We start from the raw sequence: 22,185 nt of genomic DNA, 5'->3' as shown, positions 1-22,185 counted from the left end.
GGGCTCAGATGGAAGAAAGAAGAGGCAGGGTGAGAGTTGCAGGAGGAGGAAAAAGGAAGGGAGGGTGGGAGAAGGCAGAAGGGAAAGCAGGAACCAGAGGGAGGGAGGAAAGCAGGCAGAGGGACCAATGGAGGAGGAGGGGAGGTGGTGCAGAGCAGACCCAACTCTAATGGCCAAGGAGGAAACAACTGGCAGAGTGCAATAGGTGATGAAAAGCAAAGTTTTTGAATTTTGGGTCCATGGTCTCTCCTGGCTTCAGAGGAACCAATATATCTCCTCAATATATCTCTTCAGAGGGGTGGCGCTGATACATCTCCTTGCCAAGGTCACAAAGGAGCCTAGGTACACCTCTGGTAGCAGTGGGCCTAAGCACATGTGCATCACCAACCTGTCCTTCCTCATCCCAGTCTTGGCAAACAGCAGCTTTGAGGATGGTACAGTGGCAATTCCCTCACATGCCACAACTAGTTTAAAAATGATTTAGGCTGCAGTTATATGCACATTTTCCAGGTAATTAATCTCACGGAAGGCTTTCTTCTGAGTAGACATTCAGAGGATAGGGCTATTAATTTAAAAGGTCTCTAAAGTGATAAATAGTTCATTTCAGTTCATTAATTACATTAGCCATTGGCTAGCCATATCAGATTTTTTTAAAGAAATGGTTTGAATGGATACAGATTACACCCAAGATCATAGAGCAAATGACATTCTCAAATGAATCACTGTCTTGAAAACAGTAGCAATAGATTCCAAATTATTTCTGGGAAACAATATTTAGTGCCATTAATGGATTTGCCAATCTTAATTGTGTATTGGAAGTGAGCCTGTTTTAAGATTTCTGCAGTTTGGTTTGCAGTCAGTAGGCACTTTAGTTTGTCTGTTGAATCAGCTACTTTAAAAATGAACTTCAATAGACGTTAGGTTTCTCCCATGGAAAACAGGATAGTTAATGTGCAGAGTAGTAATTTAGCTGTGAGGGAGCTAATTGAATACATATTATGTTGATTTGTTATTGTTTTTAAATTAACATCTGTGAGAGCTGTCCTCATTTGCTTGGCTTTGCCTACTAAATTTATTCTATAAGCACTTTGGGCATGGTGTTCCTCCCTTGTACTAATTTCTATTAGTGTTATTTTGAAGCAGGAATGATAAAGGCTAATCTTTTAAAGATTTGTTGGTATAATAAACAATACCTCATTTCATCAAGTTTGGATGATTTTCATGTTCTTCCTTCAGAGAGGCTTATGAGGCTCCCATTGCTGCACCAAGGAGGCTCAGTGCACAACACAGCACCTAGCAGAACTATGGCAAGGCACTCATAAGCATGGGCATAGGGACTGGCATGTACCTGTGAGCTCTAGAGTCTACTTCCATACAGAGAGGGCCAGCTCTGCAGCCTGTCCAGTGTATGCAAATCTATGGACTAGATTATGTTCTTTCTTAGCTGCTAAGTTTGTATCAAAATTTACTTCTTTACTTGCAAGTAAATGCCTCTGTGGTTTGGTCTTAGGCGGGAGCCAGAATAGTCCTCTCTTGCATTGGGCACCCTATACACCCTTTACATAAAAGGCCTTCCTACAAAACGTTTTCAAAGAATGTTTAAAATTTCAAAGAGGAGGAGGCTTACTTCATTTCCGCTAGCAGGGAATTCCATAATAGACATAGAGGCTGCTGGAGGAAATGCCCTGTTTCTTGTACTCGGCAGATGAGGCTAATTTAATGGGTAATGAGAAAGGGTAAAAACCACATGGAGATTTGGACACTTGGTCAGTTCTGGTCAGTTCTGAAACAGCCAAACTCCCTGCCACTAACATCAAACTAACTCCACTAACATAGGAGTCATCCTTTCTACTTTTCTTAATATGTTCGGTGCTCCTGCTTTTGTATGAAAAGGTACATAAGAAATTTGTTATCTTTCTAAGTGATTAAAGTGTCCAGTCAGCATTAACCATAATTGATCTGCTGTGGCTTCTTAAATAAATCTAAGAAGGTTAAGTAAATATATATATATGTGTATATTTTATTTTAGCTGGAATATTTTATGATACAAAGCTTGAATCAGAAATCTTCAGAAAAAATGAAGAAAAGGAAAAAAAGCCATAAGTGCCATGGAGTTAAGCCACCTCAACTTGATCAGCCAGGTATAATTTCCAACAGAGCACATCTAAGTGACGGGAGATGGAGGGAGAATTTATCAATTTTAAAGCCTCCTGGCCTGCGCTGTCAGGGGTGGAGGTCTTCTTTTTATGGTTCTTTTGAGTGTGTTTTTGACAAACCCTCCCATTTCAATGGAAGAGAAACTAACACAGTAGTTCTATACTTGTGTAGTTGATGGGTCTGATCCTAGGATCACTCAGGGGGATGGAGGGCTCTGGTAGACCATAGGCTGCCCTATCCCTGGAATGCCCAGTTTTGGGACTAACTCCTGGCAGGCTTGCTGCAGCAGAGGGGCTTCAGGGCCTAGAGGAAAGTACGAGTTACAACAAATAATTATAGTACTGGTGCCAGTATCTGAATAGAAGCCAGCTGTAAGTTCTCTGGCACCTAACAGCTTTTATTATTCATGCTCCACTGGTATTATTTTCCACCCCACCCCACATCCTCTGCTGGCCAGATGGCAAAAGGGCCCTGGCCCATGATGAGGAATCAGGTGAGTTTCTTGAACTCTGATTACGTTAAGTGCATGGCTGCTGTCAAAAATGCTGTGTAGCTCCTCAGACTCCTCTGGCATCTAGTACAATTTTCCCTGACATTAGAATGTTCTGCATTTTTTTCACTATTACAAGCAGTTGCTGGTGATGTTCAGTATAAAACGTAGTTTGGCCTTTGTGAGTATGCAGCCTTTTATCCTCACAGTCCTTTGGCTATATTGTTTAAAAGAACTGAAGTTCAAGCAATTCTCCAATGATTAATTTCAGAAACATCTAATTTTTTAGTAAATGTTTCTACAATTTGTATTAACCTGAGAAGTTAGAGAAACTGGGCTTCCTTTGATGGCCAAAGTGTAGTAAAGAGAAATGTATTTAGGGCAGTTAGGAAAACGCTGTTATGTCCTCATTTAATCCAGTCCCAGGGAATAAAAATGCTTTTGTTTGCATTGTGCCTAGCGCAAATTTGTAGTTACAAACAGTTTATTCATGATTTCTATTTTTTTGGTTTTGTTTTAGAAAAAATGCCAATTTTAAAAGGTGAAGCCTCACATTATGACTCCGATTTACATAACCTGCTGTTCTGTTGCCAGTGTGCAGATGTGGTATTTTATTCTGAAGACTTGAAGGAAGTAGCAGAAGCTCACAGGATTGTTCTGTGCTCTGTTAGCCATGTGTTCATGTTACTCTTTAATGTGAAGAGTCCAGCAGACATTCAGGATTCCTCCATCATTCGAACTGCCCAGACCCTCTTTGCAGCAAATCGGCAAGCTGTGCTTCCTGTTTTAAACCACAACTCATCATGCAACTCACCAGTAAGAGTCATTGTTAAAGACTCTTTCTTCTGTTCTTGTTTGTCAGACATTCTGCACTTCATTTACTCAGGTATCCTGTCAGAATGGTTCTGGCTGTTTTTTGTCTTTTAGCAAGAAAGAGCTAACCTACTGCAATGGGGCGGCATACCATCTCGCTAGAGGCCTAGTTCTCATTGTTGTAATAAATCTGCACCTGAACTTAACCACTTCAGACTTGAAGTAGATGCATACAGATTACTAGCATGTCAGGGAGTAGACTATCTGAAAACTTTTCTTCCAAATGTCTGGTGTTCTTTTATGTAGGGATTTTTTTTTAATGAAGGAGATTTCAGTGGGAAGTGTAAATGTTGCCAGAACTTTTGTTTGCACAATTTAAGTTGGTTGGGCACCAGACTATCCCGTTCTCATCATCTTTGTTGTTTTCTGATTATTACATATTTTAAGAACTTTTGCTGAATAGTGGTGATGGAGGAAAAGTGATATTGATGACCAAACTTGGAGATGATAGACTTTGGCACTTGGTTACTCTACTAAGGAGGTGCAATAAAGCAATCCACCAAGCTATTGCAGTCAAGAGCCTTTGAAGAAGGAAATAAAAAAACAAACAAAATGGAAATAGTGCAATGGCACTCTTTGGTGAATTGTACCCAATTTTACTGCCCTAAGATTCCTTAAACTTAGAGTGTTGCTGTCTACACATGGAGTTCTTGCTCTTGAAAGGACTGTTCCTTTCAGTGTGTTTGAGGACAACTCCAGTCACATGCCTGTTGGGTTTATTGCACTAGGTGGGGATGCCATATTCTCCAGGAAATCTGTTTATGCATCAAAACCCATGCAGAACTCTGAATCTAGGTGTCATGTCTAAACGTGTATTTTCTTCCAAGTCTGATGCTGAAATGTTGTTGTGTATGTGTGCATCGAAGGATGCAACTTCACAACCTTTGCAAGGCCAGTTGTTCAAGGGCAAACAGATTCCTCCTCTCCAGTTCTAATTATTTCTTTATTTAAAAGTCAGGAACTGGGGAGGTAGTTTTGTCACTTCTTGTCATTCACACCATAGGGATGTCTTATTAGTGCCGATGACACCCACATTACTAACATCAGGCACAATAACAGTGACTTTGCTATTCGGGCATGTGGAGAGGCAAGGTTTTCCTTTTCCCAGGTACCAAATATAGTTCTTTCAGTGATACAAAAATGCAGTGTCCCTGTGGCAGAAATGCCACCCTCTGAGAAGATGCTTGGGTTGTGTGCAGCACATATTGGTAATAACTGCATTTCTGGAGCTAAAAAACTGATAGTCTGAGAGGAGCCATAGCCTAGAAGTATTGTTTATCTCATCTCCACAGGTGCTTTCCAATGGGAACTATTAGAAGAACATATCAAAAAGAAGCTGAAGGATCTTGGGAACGTTGAGCTTGTTCTTGAGAGAGTAAAATGTATCTTGAAAATTCCAGGAAAGGTAAGCCACATTATTTTATCTTTCAGTTGCACTTATTGGATTGCAAAAAGGACCAGATGGAGTGGTTTGGATCCCTTAGATACAATATTTATCAATAAAGGGTGTTAAGTCCAAATGACTCACCATTAAGTTCAGTATTAGTTAGGCTATAGAAATAGGGGAAGATGGTGAATTCAGCAACTGGAAAGATTATAAACTTTTTGAATGTGTGGATTTAATAACTCACGGGAGATGATGGCAGAGTATTCAAAAACAATCCTTATTAAACAATTATTTCTTTATTAATATTCTTCCTAACAATGAAAGAGTTTAAAATACAGCTATGGGAAGCTTAAATGCTAACAAGTGTCAGGTTTCAAAGGGGAAAATATTTGGTTCATATAAGGGAGCAGTACTTTATTTTGTTTATGAATGTTGATGCAGAAGCAGCCCTGCCATCCCACTAGGTGAAGTAGCTGTCTCAGGCTGCCAGCTTCTGGATACCTTTAAGAGAGACACACTCATCTGACCCAAGGCTGGGACACAATGTGCATGGGTGGTCTTTTGCACAACAAGATAGGTGCAGGATAACTTTGTGATGGATTGTGCCCCATGGTCAGAAACAAAGTGTCGTGTTCAGGATTCTATGTATGCGTAGGAGAATGTCACATTTATTTTTGCAACCTCTCACCTTGATCTTCCCAATATTAGGTGTCTAGCTAGAGGAACATCCCAAAAGGTGAGGGGCTAGGGTCTGCTACTGGCAAGGAAATATTGATTACTACCCTGTGTCAGAATTATGGTCTGTGCAACGCTATATGCATCCCTGGGGGGGGGGGAGCTTACAGTGGCAGGCTGCATATTTAGAGTAAGAACCATTGTGAGATCTCTATTTATGGTAGTAGAAATGAAAAGGGAGGAAGAGCTTTTGAAAGTGTGCAACAGATGTTGCTGATCAGTTGTGAACGAAGTGAAAAGAACAGGCTCAGTGGTTTCATATCATTTGCTACAAAAGCAGGAACAAAGGTAGGCACTTAAAAAGCATTGGCACTCACATGTTCCCCTGTCTTTTCCTTTTTCAGGTTAACAGCTCAAGAAATTGCAGATCATATTTGTCAAAAAGGCCCCTGCAGTTATGTAACAGCTCTCTCAGGCTCTTCTTTAACACAACTGTATTAGCTGATGTCATGTTCAAGATACAAGGTATTACTTATCTCATTTGTTTCCCCACCTTTTCCCTTTAAATAGTCAAACAATGATAAAATACCTCCTGGTGATAAATTGAATAACTATTTCAATAAAAATGCGTGGCACCATCAATATGCTTTCATGATCTATAATATGAGGGAGAATTCAATATCTAAGAGCCTATCATAAGAAGAGCCTGCTGGATCAGGCCAATGGCCCATCTAGTCCCGCATCCTGTTCCCACAATGACCAACTAGATGCCTGTGAAAAACTTGCAAGCAGGATTCGAGCACAAGAGCACTCTTCCCTCCCGGGGTTTCCAGCAATATTTATTATAGTGTTGCGAAAATGTTTCAAAGCCGAATGTGTGATAGGAGAGGGGGGAATCTCATTTGATATTTGATTATATTGCAAAATCCCAATTACAGCAGTGTCTTTAGTAGGCTGTCTAAAATAATCACAAAATAGTTTCAAAGCTTCCAGGTCTCCCAGAACTTTTCAGCAGGCTAGATGGTAAAAACAGAGAAGTGGGATATGGGAAGGAGGAAACATTTTTTTAAAGCTGATTTTAAAGTCATGGAGCCTATACAGTTGAACCACGGTTGTCAGATGTAATCCGTTCTGGAAGACCATTGGACTTCTGAAACATTTGACAACCAAGGTGCAATTGCCAGTTGGCAAAACCCATTGAAAAAACAGAGAAACGCACCTTGGAAGCCATTCGACTTCTGAGGCGCATTCGAAAACGGAAGCATTCACCAGGTTGTCAGAGTTCGAAAACCGAAGCTTTCTACTTCAGAAGCTTTCGACAATTGAGGTTCCACTGTATCTGATCAAAATCTCAAAACAATGGGGAAGGAGGTAGTATGAGAATGGTTAGGGGCCAGCTGGGAAAAAGAATCATAAATGTGGCCGATACCTGATCCCTCAAAACTCAAGAATTGTCTGTTATACAGGTCTGTCTCCAACCTTAGGCAAAACACACAGGTTTCTTAGTAGGTGGAAACCACGACGCAGGCCTGTTACAGCTTCTGGGCTTGACAAGGCATCTGACCCTCACCTGAGCCTTCTCCAGCCAAGGAATCACACACCTCCTCCCTGAGCTAGCGAGCCCCACCCGGACTGTGGGCCCTTGCCTGCCTTCCCTCAGAGCTGACAGCTCTAGAATCCTGAGATCAGGGGTGGTACATCTGACACTCACCACCACTTAGCCACCTACTGGTGGCACTGCAGCTATCCCACCAGCTGTGTCACCACTTGTGGAGAAGCAGTGGTGGCATTGGTCTGTGAAAGAGCTTGCAAGATCTCTCTCAGATCTCAAGAGATATTTTGCACTTCTAGAAATCTTTCAAGACTTTGCTGACACCTCATAAGCTCTTGCAGGAAATCAGCACCTATCCTGGCACCATTTCTCAGCCAGGACGCAGGCCTTATATTAGTGAAGGTGAGAGCCACATAGCACCTAAATAAAGGTAAAGGTAAAGGTACCCCTGCCCGTACGGGCCAGTCTTGACAGACTCTGGGGTTGTGCGCCCATCTCACTTAAGAGGCCAGGGGCCAGCGCTGTCCGGAGACACTTCCGGGTGACGTGGCCAGCGTGACATCGCTGCTCTGGCGAGCCAGAGCCGCACACGGAAACGCCGTTTACCTTCCCGCTGGTAAGCGGTCCCTATTTATCTACTTGCACCCGGAGGTGCTTTTGAACTGCTAGGTTGGCAGGCGCTGGGACCGAGCAGCAGGAGCGCACCCCGCCGCAGGGATTCGAACTGCCGACCTTTCGATCGGCAAGCCCTAGGCGCTGAGGCTTTAACCCACAGCGCCACCTGCGTCCCACAGCACCTAAATAGCCTCATGTTAATGTCTGCTAGTGCCCCCATTCCATTGTAAGACTATGTCCAGATTCAAACTCCCATGTTTTCAACAGCAACCAAGCAATAAAAAAGAAATCACCCACCTGTCCCCACATTGCTCTGTTTACCATCTAGCTTGATGAACAGTTCTGTAAAACTCAAAAACTTGCAATTCTAACTTGTGCTATTTTGGTTGGCCTATATATTGGCCTAATTTTCTTATACGCCAACACAGCTGCCTTTACAGATGATACTGGCATTTCTTCATTTTTGCCTTGCCAGTCATGGACCTTTATTTGCTGTCCTGTGTACTATTAACAGTGCCTAATCTCATTGACTTCAGTGGGATTTAAGCAGGATTTTGTACAGAATTGCAACCCTGAACTACTTCTATGCCTATACACAGACAGGAGTAGTGGCAAGAATCAGAAGAATCTTTATTTGCATCAGCCACTAGCCATAGAAATAAAATAAACTGTACTGAAGAAAGAGGTAAAAACTTAACTATACCAAATACATTTTGGAGGTTTACATCAATAATCAAATAATAGATCTTATTCTAATTGCCTCCGCTAAAAACCTTGCAGTTTTTGCTGCAAGTAGTGGCAAGTATTTTTGATCAACTTCAAACTTCTGCTTGCACAGGATTAAAGAGTTGTTTAATTATTTTGCTTTCAGCTTTGAAAAGCCACAGCCAAGTCTGAATCTCTATGAACTAGGCACATGCGTACAAGGGAATTCTTTTCTAGATGCCGCCTTCAGTATGCAGAGAAAACAAACAGTCCTTTGAAAGGAGAACAAAATACAAATGCACAGCTTGGTGAGACAGACAGCTCAGTTCTAAGGGCTACTCTTTGGACAATTCTTGTAGGAAGTTGAGGGAACAATAGGTTTCATTGCTTGTCTCAAACAAATGCCACAGAGGAATATATTCATATTAACAAGAGTGCAACCATCTATTAGAAACAGAACACAATGAAAATGAATTTGTACTTTTTAAAGTGTTTTGTCTTTAGAGCTAAAAACACCTAATTTAAGAATGTACTGCACAAAAGAGTGCTGTTGTGTTTACCAGATTGCATCCAGATTTTTGTCAGGACACACAGATCAGTCCCTGAGACTTTTTAATTCCAATAATAATAGGAGTACCTCTGAGGATGTGAAAAGTGCTATTCCTTCCTTACTGAAGGATCCCAGGGATTAAACCAATAGTTCCAAGTCATAGAGCATGGCACTAAGACAGTTTTGAGCCTGAAACAGTTATTTTAAAAAATGAGCCTCTGATTGTGCATTTTAAATACTTAAGTACTCGTAAGTTAGGCCTAGAGATGAATAAAATTATGGGTAAATGCCTCACCAGTGCATTATTTCTCTCATGCTGCTGCAGATCAATGTATTAGAAATGTGAAATGCTGGAGCCATTTAGAAGTCTTTCTATTGCAGAGCAAATGTCACTTTGCTTCTATCAGTGCTTTTTTCAAAGAATTAAGCCCTAATTCAGGCATTTTATTCAAAACTTAATTGATCATGTGAAGAAAGAGTGGGGCTGCAGCAAAGAAGAATATAACTCTGCCCCTGATACTGGTGCTGAGTAGCCCTGCTCTCAGGCACCTCTGTCTACAGGATGCACATCGGCTGGGTGGGAATCTTTACTCAAATATCTGAGTGCACAAAGCCTTCTAAACTATATGGAACCCTGAATAGTTAGGGTTGCAGATGATGTGGAAGCCTCCTTGAGACGTTTGCATTATACACATGGATAGCATATTTACAGTTTGGTGCTACAGATCACAAAGTTTCAATGGGCAGCATTAATAGAAACACACACGCGCGCGCGCGCGCACACACACACACACACACACACACAGTCTTTTTCTTTGCTGATACAATAAATTACGGAATTTGGGTTCAGGCCAGTGTGCCATATAATTTTAAGCATATTTACTCAAAAGTAAAACCTACTGAATTAAATTGGACTGATTCCTGCAGTAAATGTGTAGAGGATTGTAAACTTAGGTGTACTGAAGGCAACCAGAGTAGATCCAGAAACCAAATATTTCATCCTAAATGGACAGTGGGTTCAGATCCCATTAAGTGAAGGCATCACTATAAATCCTGTCACTTTATATTGTTTTATATTGTAGAATTTGTTAACCATGGCAGATTTTTCCTGAAACACCAGTGTTCAATAATTTAAGAAAACATCACTCTTAAATTAGGGATGAGAAACAGTGGCCCTTTGTGTGTTATTATACATGTAACTGCCATCAACCCTGTAGTCCAATAGCATCTAGAGTGCCACAGATTCCACATCCCTAACTTAAATACATTTCAGCATAAAAATGTTGAAATCATTGCCTTGGTTTTCTTTCTCTCCCCCACCCCTCTTCTTGCAGGTGCTACAGTGCCCGCTCACAGAGCAGTCCTCGTGGCTCGCTGTGAGGTAATGGCGGCTATGTTCAACGGTAACTATGCAGAATCTAATAGTTTTCTGGTTCCAGTTTATGGGATTTCCAAAGACACTTTCTTGTCCTTTCTAGAGTATCTGTATACGGACTCCTGTTGTCCAGGTAAACAAATATTTAAGCTTTTTTTGTATATTCATATACTTCTGGTGAAGGAAGAGGGAACAGAAGTAGATACAATCATATCATTTTTCTTCTACGGCTGAGCAAGGCTGCAATCCTGTGCAGACTTCACTGGAAGTACCGTATTTTTCCGTGTATAAGACGCCCCCGTGTATAAGATGCCCCCTATTTTGGGGGTCTCCAGGTTAAGAAAACACTCCTCAGCACTACTTGTGTATAAGACGAACCCCAATTTTAAACCTAATTTTTTGGTTAGAAGAACCTAGTCTTATACATGGAAAAATACAGTAAATTCCATTTAACACCATGGAACTTACTTCTGAGTATACTTGCATATACTCTGCACAGCTGCAATCCTAAGTATAGTTATTAAGAACTAAGTGGACTTGCTGCTGAGTACATTTTGCATAGTGTTGTACCTTTTGAATTTTCTGGTTCTTAACCTTGGATTTTTTGATATTGGGTAAAAATATTTCTGGGCATTCCTGCATTACCTTTTAAAGGCTTAGTTCAGGCCAGCTTCAATATGAGTAACTCCTAGTGCTACTCAGTCACTGCTCTTTTGTTGGAAGCTACAGGCAGAATTGTAATTGACTTTTCACACTCCCAGGAGTATGATGGTTTTTCTATTATCCCTCCATGTTTTGTCCACAACAGTGTGGCATAGTTGTTGTGACAGTTGATCCTTAGCATACATTTACTTTGTGGTGGGCACCTTTTTATGATCTTTCCTTTTTTTATCAGTATTTTAATTATTGGTAAAGTGTTTTTCTAGCCCAAGAGAGAGAAGGGTTTAACATCATTATCACCAAAATGTTATAACGTTAATCTATTATGGTGCTGTAATACTATAATACAATAATGTTAAATGATTTTTTAAGCTTTCTCCTTGTTTTATCGACATGGTTAATGGTGGTGTGACCAGAAAGGGGTAGGGATTGTTTAAATAATAAAAAACCACCATAGACTTATATTACCGTGCCTCCCTTTCATTTTAAAAAACAGTCAGAAAAGTGTTCTAGTGATAATTAAGAGACTGATTTTTTAAAAAGAAATGGGCCGTAAAATGGCACTCACTGCAAATTTTATAATAAATGCCTGCTGAGCTGTGATAGGTCCTCTTTCTTAGTATGTCACTGTCCACATTAAAAAAAAACTTTAAAGAAGGAGGAATGGTAATGCAAAAGGCATTTATTTTCACCTGGAGAGATTGTGCTGCTCTTCTGTTCCTCTGAAAAAAAGACTTTCTGCGGTCTGAGAAAAGACAAAAGAACCACAGAGAAATATAAGATAACAATAATTGAATGATGTCATCATGTTGGATGACTTGTAAAAAGTGAATGATTGTAAAATCTATACCCCCAAATCAAATAGACAACCAAGTACACCATTCAGATTTTTTTTGGCTCCGAGCTAATGAAAACAAGTAAGAATAAAAGGCTGAAAATAAAAAAACTACAACATAGAATATAGATAGCTACACTTCAAAATCTCCACATTTCTCAATCCACTAATATCCATGCGTCTCACTGTGAGAGGAATACCCAACCCACAAATTTCTATCCAGCATTGTGCAAGTAGAAATTTGCGGGTTGATAATTTATAGCCAATCAATATGTGACATGCCACCCACACCTTTATTTGTTACTCAGGGAATTTCCTCTACCCACACTGCCCCATTCCCAGCTGACTCATTCCTCGCTTCAGATCTCATTAAACAGTTGTTTACCAGACACACCCAGCTGTGTACTCGGTCTCCCTGACCCCATTGTAAAGAGGCAGCAGACTAACAAAAGAGCTCCCTTTTTGTGTCAGAATCAACACTGAAATTGAGTTTGTACTAACTTCTATAAATGAACTTTTATTAATAATAGTAATAAACGTTCTCATTAAAAACCCCCTCAAAAGAAATGTTTCAGGTTGGTTTCTTGTTAAATAGGGCGTGCTAATGTGAATATTTTATGCTATGACCTTGAATACTACTGGGTGTTGATTTGATAATTGTATTGTAGATTGCAGTGGCAGTCCCTAAAATTATATATGACTTTCCCCAAAGGGAAAAGAAACAGCACTTTAAAAGAAAGAAATCACATCTCTCTCTTTTTATTCATTTCACCCTCTTTTCTTTAATTTCTTTCTGCCATTTGAGGAAGCCGGCACTAAAATATTCTGAAACTACAGCTATGCTGCTGTCAGTGTGTGTCATGGGGTTTCCCAGTTGGCAGCTACAGGAAAAGAAAGAACCTTTTGTACTCTTTGGGGTGGCCCTTTCTATAGCCAGCAACAGGAACTCCTTGATTATGCAGGACTCTGCAGCATGGGTCATACCTTGCACTTAGTAAAATGAGTCTCCCAAGAGACATATTCACTACCCAGTTAAATACAAATAGTAGGATTTAAGTTTATTTAGTTCTAAAGACGCCAGTGAGATTAAATCATACTTCAGCTAAAGTAAATTGTGGACAAATCTCCTTTAGAAAAACCCTTTATCTCAAGAAGGATGCTTTGTGATTGGTAAATGGAAGCTCTTGGCATAGCCATTTTGGACTCATAGCTAGTAAACTAGTCGATTATGTGCAGAGGAAGAGCGGCTCAAAAATGACCACTGACCTATTTGAATTAGGGAGCACCAGTAACAGACATGTAAGGGTTGCGTTGAGTAGCCTGCTATCAAGTGGTCAGTAATCTAACTCAGGTTTGATATTCTTACCAGCCAGCATTCTGCAAGCTATGTCGCTCTTGATTTGTGCTGAGATGTACCAGGTGTCAAGGCTCCAGCACATCTGTGAGCTGTATATCATCACACAGCTCCAGAGCATGCCTAGTAGGGAATTGGCATCAACAAGCCTGAGTATTGTCAGCTTGCTTCGGAAAGCAAAGGTAAGTGCTAAGCATCAAATACGTGCACATTTCCTTCAATCAATGCTTGAGTAAGGAAAAGGTTTCTCTCTGGCATTTTTTCCCCCCTAGCCAGCGAAAGCTGCGGTGTTCCGAAGTATCATTTTTTATTTCATGGTTGCCATCTGGCAGTAAACAACAATAACAGCAACAAATTGCCAGGGCTGCTCCTGTCCCTTTAGCAATGGCTTGAAGAAATTAGCAGATTAGCCTTTTTCCAGAATTGAGCTAAGCATAGCATCTGTTAAATGGTCAGAAGGAGGGACGCGGGTGGCGCTGTGGGTTAAACCACAGAGCCTAGGACTTGCCGATCAGAAGGTTGGCGGTTCGAATCCCTGCGACGGGGTGAGCTCCCATTGCTCAGTCCCTGCTCCTGCCAACCTAGCAGTTCAAAAGCACGTCAAAGTGCAAGTAGATAAATAGGTACCACTCCGGCGGGAAGGTAAATGGTGTTTTCGTGTGCTGCTCTGGTTCGCCAGACGTGGCTTAGTCATGCTGGCCACATGACTCGGAAGCTGTACGCCGGCTCCCTCAGCCAATAAAGCGAGATGAGCGCTGTAATCCCAGAGTTGGCCACGACTGGACCTAATGGTCGGGGGTCCCTTTACCTTTACCTTACAACAGTGAAAGAGCTATCAGGAAATGATACCCGCCTCAAATATTAAGACCATAAAGCCGGGGTAGCTAACTTGTGACCGCCTTCCAGCTGTTGCCGGACTATCTATGGGTTATGCTGGACCATTGCCCATGCTGACTGGGGCCAGTGGAAGTTAGAATGCACAACATCAGGAGCACCACAGGTCCACCACTCTTGTCATAAAGTGACCCATCGAAAGCCTCCACCCACTTCTAACCTGGCCTGTGATGCCTGTGATTACCATTTCTTCTACCTCAGAATTGTTGAATAACTTGGCTTATTCTAAATCCTCTTGGTTTATTTGTTTTTCTTCTTGTTGTTAGGATAGGTTGTAATTTCTGCAAAGTACAGGAAGAATGTATATATAGGTTGTAGCCAGTGTTAGCTGTACTCATAGTAGACTCATTATTACAATTAGTAGAGACAACTAACTTGGGTCCATTAACAGCACAGGGTTTACTTTGAGTAGAACATAGTTGGATATAGCGCATTGCCACAGGCAAAATGAAGCATATGCATGTGTGCGTATAAAAGACAGACACTGCAGTAATAAGCAGTTTCTATTAGCGTCACATAGATGGGGTTACTGAGTCTTCCAGTCACAGCAGAGAGATGACATTTCTAGATAAACATTTACCCATTTTAGTTAATGCTTTTGCCAAAATGTGTTTTTCTATAATATTCCAGTACCTCTGTATTTTATTTCCATTTCTTGCAGTTTCACAACTCTGATTGCCTTTCAAACTGGCTGCTTCATTTTATTGCTTCTAACTACTTAATCTTCAGTCAAAAACCTGAATTTGAAGACCTTTCAGGTAATTTACCAGTTTGCTTCCTAACCACAAAGAAGTTGATGTTTGGACTAATGCTAGGGTGGATTGGAGCAACTCAGTCATGTTTAGAGTAGTCACATTGATTTCAGTAGGCGTACTGTAAGCATGATGAGGTCTGGATCCAGCTCATTATCAATGTGAGTGCACACTGTCACTGATGTTATTTTAGCAGTGATAGGGTGATATCTTGCCCACCAACCTTTAAATCACCTAGAATCTGCCCTTCCAACTTTACTATGGAATTGATGGAGCTTTGTCAGACAAACAGGTAGTTTCATGAATGCATCAGGGGGACAACATATCTGTAATCGTTGATATGCCACACTGTGGACATTCATGACATAAAATTATGAAGAGTAATTATGACGACTTAATTCAAGAAATTTACAGATGTAAAGAAAAATAGAGGTTGGTGCATAACTTGTTCATACAAACATACCCGCCACTCACTTGTTACATTATCAAGGGTAATACTGTAAACATTTGTGGTTCCAGCTTCATTTTACTCAAACAAGCATCCCAAGATGAGGGAAATAGAATGCTGGGAGTAGCATTTGTGGGAGGAGAAAGCTGAGAGTCGTGAAAATTTCCCTTCCAGCAGGGATCCAATGAGGGCGGAAAAAACTTCAAGGAATTAGTACAGCAGGGAAAGCCTGGAACAGCCTCCAAGAACTTTGAGTCTGGAGGAAAATCAATCTATGCACTTTATTATCAGGTGCCAAGTTTTGCATCAGGAGGAGAAGGAAGGAGGCCCAGGTCTAGATGGAAGATAGAAACCAAATTTGGAAGAGGCCTGTGTTGTCCACTATCTGCTAACACACCCAAGCAAAGCAAATTACAATAGCTAGCTTTCTAAATGCTTTACAGTCCAGCTCCTTATACCACTTTATTTTTGATGAGAAACAAATTTATCTGGAACACCTATGACACTCTTATGTGAAACCCAAAAGTTCTGTAAGTCAGTATCTCATACCAGGAATAGCTGTATGTGTAAAGACTTCCACAGCATCTGGAACCCAGATTACACAGGGTTCCAGTTTGTGTGCAAGCCTTTGCGCTTGTAGTAGTACCTGTGAAGACTGCATCCCTGCAGATGTTTTTGCGTTGTATGTGCAGTCATCAATGGGCAAGATTAGCGCACATGATATTTGGGGCAGGGCTAGTTGGCACGACCTCATTCATGTGCTTGGAGATCACGTAAGTAAAACTTCTGAGTAGGGATTTGGTGGTCCAGGCACTGTAAAATATGATACTTTGAGTTCTAAAAGTCGTGCAGAGTAGCACCCTTCGAATGTACATCCATTTTCTCTGCAGCCTTAAAAAGAGCCAGATTATATTGGGATGTCATAACTAGTATTGTATCTAGAGAAAGGAAGAAGGGCACTTTGAAGAATAACATGTAGTCATGGCTAAAACATTTTACCAATGGGTAAAAGAAAGCTTCCCTCCATAAGAGAGCTTTGGAAGCAAAAGCTAGGACAGCTTTATGGATTCCCATGTCCTCTTTTTCTGCTGTGCCCTCAGAAGATCCTGGGCAGGATCTATCAACTTTTAGCAAGGATCTGTGACCCCACTGATTGGCAGTGCCCCCTTTCCCTCAAAATTTATCATTTCCCTGTATTTCAGTTTATCTTCTGTAGTAACAAAATATATTGACAATTCATTTCTACCAAGTCCATTAAACATGGTGTTAGATGAAAGTAGGTCATATATCGTTTTCAAATCTGTAGTGTGTTAGAATCTTTTTACCCTGTCTGTTTCCAACTCAGGTTGAGTGCAGAATGTATGAAACTGCAATTCAGATCTGGTACAAGGTAGAACTTTACAGATTTCTACCTTAGAGAGAAAAAGCTTCTGAAGTTGTTTAGAAATAGCACGCTGGACAGAGAAATCTTTTAACCTGATGAGAAATACATTTCCCTTTTTCTCATTTTAGTGGAAGAACGCAATTTTGTCGAGATGCATAGATGGCCTTCTAGTATGTACCTGAAACAGCTTGCAGAGTACAGGAACTACATTCATTCTCGAAAATGCCATTGCGTAGTAATGTAAACTGAAAGCTGATCCATCTTTAGTTATGAAGAGAAGAAAGTCAATTGCTTCAGGAATCTTACAACTTCACAAGACTGAAAGCAAATGCTGAGCTTACATGCTGTGAAACTATGATCTAATACTGCACTTGCTAATGAATAACTACTGTATTTTTTTTAAAAGCATGTGAAACAAAATTTAGAAAAGCATAAGCATTTAACCAGGATGTTTCCCAATTCTGCTGCTGGGTCTAATTTCCTTGTATGGAGACATCAATTCATGTCATATTATTTCAGGTTTTTAGTGGAGTTTAGACTTATTTAGAGCCAGGAAATCATGTCAGCCCATGATTGGGATTTTAAGAGTCTGAAGGAGATTCCAAATTCATTAAATGTTTGTAGGTTCTCTTTGTCTGGAGAACCTAATTTTGTTTGCTAGTTACTCTGTTAAGGATTTCTGTAATTTATTTTTGGGCCTTTTAAAAATTTTGTAAAAACATAGATTATTATGTTTCTGCACTGGTAATTAGAAAAATGTACTTCCTGTTAGCATCATTAAATTCCTATGTTATGGTGTAAAATACATCACTATCTTTCTAGAAAATATTGATTTATGTTTTCCCCTCACTGAATGGCCTAATATATCTAAAATAGTGCCATTTATTTGCTGGTCATTATCCTGCAATGCAAAAGAAATTATCAAGTAATAAGCATTCTTCCACATTGTTTCTTGTGTGTGTGTATATATCCTCTACAAATGTGTTTCCATGTGGAGAAAAACCAAAACATTGTCACAACCATGTAACGCTACTGCATTTTTGCCAGCTCTTCCTGAGTAGATGACAAATTAAGTCCACATGAATTTCTCCAGGAAAATTCTCCCTAAAGGGGGCATGTGACAGAAACGCTTTTCAAAAGTACATTGCATTCGTAGCTTAGCCAAGGGCATGAAAATGCAAGGGTTGGAAATCTGCAAGGCAAAGCTTATGGAGCAAGGTGACACTCAGCAGCCAGGTGTAGTCTTTGAAAACCATGACCAGGGCTTGTTGCTTATACTTTGATGTCCCAGAGGCTGCAAGAGAGAAGAAAGGAGCCAGCTGGACAGATTGGCTTTGGCCACTTTGGAGCTAGACATTGCAGATTCCAGGGGATCCAGGCATGCTATTGCGCTCAGACTGCCACCCCAGTCTCCCAGTCACCAAAGTTTAATTCACAAGCCCTGGCTTTTCCTTTTTACACATCTCCAGACGTATGATGTCCCAGCAAGATTCTCCTGTCCTTCGTCAGAGAGGCCTGCATGTAGCCACCCCGCATCCAGTCTGCATGCCTGGACTGGCCAGGATCCAGAGGGCTGAATCCCTACTGGAAAGCAGGAGCTGCCTCCCATTGGTTTTCACTGGCATGTCCCTGCTGAGACTATTGTCTGCTTTTGTGTGCATATGAGGCTATATATATATGTGTGTGTGTGTGTGTGTGTGTGTGTGTGTGTGCCTGTATTTCCTTACCTATCCTCAACACCTGTGTGCACATCCAGAGGCTGCCACATTGTACCTTCCACATGCGCAAACACGTAGGTGTAGGATCCTGTTGATGTCACCAGAGATGAGATTTACACCAAGCGTTCCTCCCTTACAGCCCACATGCATTTCAGTGGCCCTTGTAAATAGTGTTTTCTATTAGGTTTTTAACCTTTTAAAAAAAATTGAAGCATTTGTGGATCTCTTACTAGAAACTAATATCCAGCAGTGTGGTTTTTATGGAGACCAATTAAAAAACACACACACACTTGCTGCATTTTGCAATACATTTTCCACAGGTCAGCAGGGCAAGCATGACAGTTTCCCTTCTAAATGTCTAATGATTTGCTAAGTATGCAGGCACACAAAATAGGTTGTAATTCCTTACTTGCACTCTGTACTTGCATGTATTAGATACAACATTACATACTACAAACAAGCACAGCAGCTCAAATGGATTTGTTGCGGTGATGTTGACAAGTAACCTTAGGAATAATGGGAGGAATTCATTGTTGTGCTAAGGCAATAGTTTTGTCATTTCGGCTTGCCAGACAGAATGGTACCCCCTCCTTTCCCTGTGTTCTACTCCAGGGGTTCTCACAAGTAAATTTTGGGGGCATGGAGTAGGAGGTAGGAGAAGAGGAAAGCCCCATTGTGTAAGTGGAAGGCTTTGCGCAGGACGTCCGCTCATGTGACTCAGTCATTGAATTCCACCTGGGCTTGAACATGTTTAAAATTAAGATTTATTGTAAATTTCACCTGAAAGAGGATAGCCACACAGGAGTTTGCTATAGATGTGCATTCTGCAATCAAAATGTTTACACCCCTAAGACCCAATTTTGGCCTGCTATGTTGCAACTCTGTATACAGCAGTAATTGGATAGAACTGTGTGAGAGAAAAAACAGAGCACTAGTATTTCTGCAATATGGCAAGTATAGCAATTTAAGAAGCTTCCTGGAACTGCGGGGAACTAGTTAGGTTTTTGTTTTTGTTTAGGATTATAAACCACATATGGTGCACCTGTTTGTGTTCCTCGATGCTCATGCAGATGGTGTACGGCCCTAGCTGGATTAGGAAAAATGCATAGTTGAATCAGTTTAGAATTAGTATGAACATGTATGAATTAGTTTAGCTTGAAAATTAGCAAACCATGATTTGGTTTTAATATATAAATTACCCGAGAAACTCTTGCATAGCTTGATCTGCCAAATTTAACCACAAAAAGGCAGAAAAGCTTCCAGATTCCCTTACAGCCACATGCATTGTACCATAATCCCTGCTCAGATAGTCAAATCCTGCCCTACCATCTGCAAACACATGATAGCAACTTGTAACTTTCCTAAAGTTTCCTACAGTGATTTCATGGGGCAATTGATGTAAGTCTATTTTAGAAGACAAGTAGTAGATTTCACATTTCTAATTATACAATTATTAATTAATAAGCAGGTATTGTAAGTAGCATTCAAGAGAGTTCACACTGAAGGGATTACTTCAATGTCTATTTTTATTTAAATAATAATAATTTCTGATAACAGACTGTTATAATTTCTTAAAGTGAAATTATGAACATGGGCTAATGTCAAGCCAGCATGGAGATGTATAGAGAACCAACCTTAAGATACAAGAATCTTTGTTGTAGTCTTGTCACATGGATGAGAGTGTTTGTAGCTCAAAGAAACACTTATTTTATTATGGCATGTGTTGGATATGTAATAATAATTTCACATGTTAGCTGGTACTTAAAATTTACAAGATTTTAAATTTAATATTTAACTCAATAAAATGTTTCTACTAAGTGTTCATCTCATGTGCTTATTTATCCATTAAATAGCTATAGTTCAAACTATACTCGGTGTGTATTTGATCAACTTTAGAAATGAAAAAAAAAAAAGTCAGTTTCATGCTAGATGAAGTCTAACATATACTAGGAGTGTGCACTGGATTAAAACAAAACTTCCAAGACAATGCACTCGCCTCAGAAGGATTAAGGTCTTAACCAAAGCAAAATGGATAGCCTCACCTGACCCAGATGTGTCATATAAATTACTTGCCAGCCATACTTGCTCTGGTAACCTCCAGATTGGATTACTGCAATGTGCTTTACATGGGGTTGCCCTTGAAGACAATTCCGAAACTTCCAGGGTCCAAAATACAGCAGCCTGATGACTATCTGGGATTCCATTTAGAATTCATATAACCCTTATTTTAAAATTGCCACACTGGTCGCCAGTTTGTTTCTGGGCCTAATTCAGCACACTCACATTGGTGTTTAAAGTCATAAATGACCCAAATATCTGAAAGACCGCCTCCATTCCTACAGATCCTCTTGGGTGTTAAGATTGGCAGTTTCACCAACCTCCGAAGTAGAGACAATGCCAATGCAGGAGAAGGGCCTTCTCAGCGGCAGCCCCTAAGTTGCAGAACGTGCTCCCTGCAGAGGTGCATTGAACACTATAATTATTCAGTTTTCACTGTGCTAAAGACATACCTATACATTTGACAGTTTAAAGTATTTTTGTGGGACCAATCATGTATACTTGATAATTGTTTTACTTCCCATTTTTTATAATTTACAAACTGTTTCATGGTTTTCAACTGTTTCAAATGTTGTAACCTGCCTTGGGACCTTATGGTTTGTAGGTAGGTTTTTTCTGTGATTTTCATCACAAGAATGACTTGCAACATAACACAGCAATCAGCCTTCAAAGTCCTGCTTTAGGTCTCCAGATGGAAATGGCCCGAGACTAAACGAATCAGCCTTATTCATACTAAAGGTTATTATACAACCATTATGTTATGTGCTAACATATAAGAGCTTCAATTATGTTAAAACACATATAATTGTACCTGAAGACAGCAACTTCAAAAAAAGATCTGCAATTGCACAACTTAGCAGCTTTCGCAGAATAATGGCCTCTCCCTTTGACAACAAAGCACAAATTTCAACGGCATTCATGGGTGGAAAAATTAAGTCACCTTGCATTTTGTACGGCTGACAAGAAAATAGATTTCCACCAAGGTGTGTCACACTTTCATCAGAGGCACCTGATATTTGCTAGCGCTTTCCAATAACTTAACAATGCATGACTCAAAGGTATACATGTGTAAGAGACCAGTTCTTCTGTGAGGTCCCAGTGTAGGCTTATATTTGGGAAAGCATGTGTAGAGCATTCCAGAGCTAGACTTTGGTGGCAGTGTATGCTCCTCAGGATCCATACACATGCCCCAAGGGATGGATCCTGTGTCTTCCCACTCAGTTCATTGTCAGTTACAGCAATAGCATCAAAAGGCATCTCAGGTGAAGGGCTGTGGAATGTTCTAGGCTCAATCTGTGGCATCTCTGGGTAGGTTGATGAAGGGTTGGCTAAGACACAGTGACTGGCCCAAGCTCAGTCTGTGAGCTCAGTGGGGACTGGAATCCAAGTCTCCCCTGTACTGATTTGTACTCTTAAATTACTATAGCAGAAGTAAAGGTAAGGTAGATGGCCCCTGGATGGTTAAGTCCAGTCAAAGGTGACTATGGGGTGTGGCATTCATCTCACTTCAGGCCGAGGGAACTGGCATTTGTCCACAGACAGCTTTTCGGGACATGTGGCCAGCATGACCAAACTGCTTCTGGTGGAATGGGACACTGTCAGAAACCAGAGCACATGGAAACACTGTTTACCTTCCAGCCACAGCTGTACCTATTTATCTACTTGTGCTGGCTTGCTTTCAAACTGCTAGGTTACAAGAAGCT

At 40.6% G+C, this 22,185-nt stretch overlaps 1 protein-coding gene across 7 annotated transcripts in view; it reads left to right on the top strand.

Annotated features, from left to right (window-relative positions):
• The window catches only part of RHOBTB3 (Rho related BTB domain containing 3), a 76,138-nt gene that overhangs the window by 15,722 nt on the left and 38,231 nt on the right, over positions 1-22,185 (top strand). For 5 of the 7 annotated variants that reach the window (XM_079995566.1, XM_079995567.1, XM_079995565.1 and 2 more), the window contains 8 exons: positions 2,030-2,141; positions 3,168-3,533; positions 4,813-4,925; positions 5,987-6,107; positions 10,339-10,512; positions 13,244-13,410; positions 14,784-14,880; positions 16,835-20,241. In XM_079995566.1, coding sequence (XP_079851692.1) covers positions 2,030-2,141; positions 3,168-3,533; positions 4,813-4,925; positions 5,987-6,107; positions 10,339-10,512; positions 13,244-13,410; positions 14,784-14,880; positions 16,835-16,950 — 1,266 coding nt within the window. In that variant the 3' untranslated portion in view covers positions 16,951-20,241. Of the gene's footprint in view, positions 1-2,029; positions 2,142-3,167; positions 3,534-4,812; positions 4,926-5,986; positions 6,108-10,338; positions 10,513-13,243; positions 13,411-14,783; positions 14,881-16,834; positions 20,242-22,185 lie in introns of those variants that run through there. The other 2 variants (XR_013843539.1, XM_079995568.1) reach the window with 2 other exon arrangements.

This window comes from Podarcis cretensis, assembly GCF_951804945.1.
Source record: "Podarcis cretensis genome assembly, chromosome: 11".
Lineage (NCBI taxonomy): Eukaryota > Metazoa > Chordata > Lepidosauria > Squamata > Lacertidae > Podarcis > Podarcis cretensis.
This window is presented reverse-complemented; position numbering and strand designations above follow the sequence as displayed.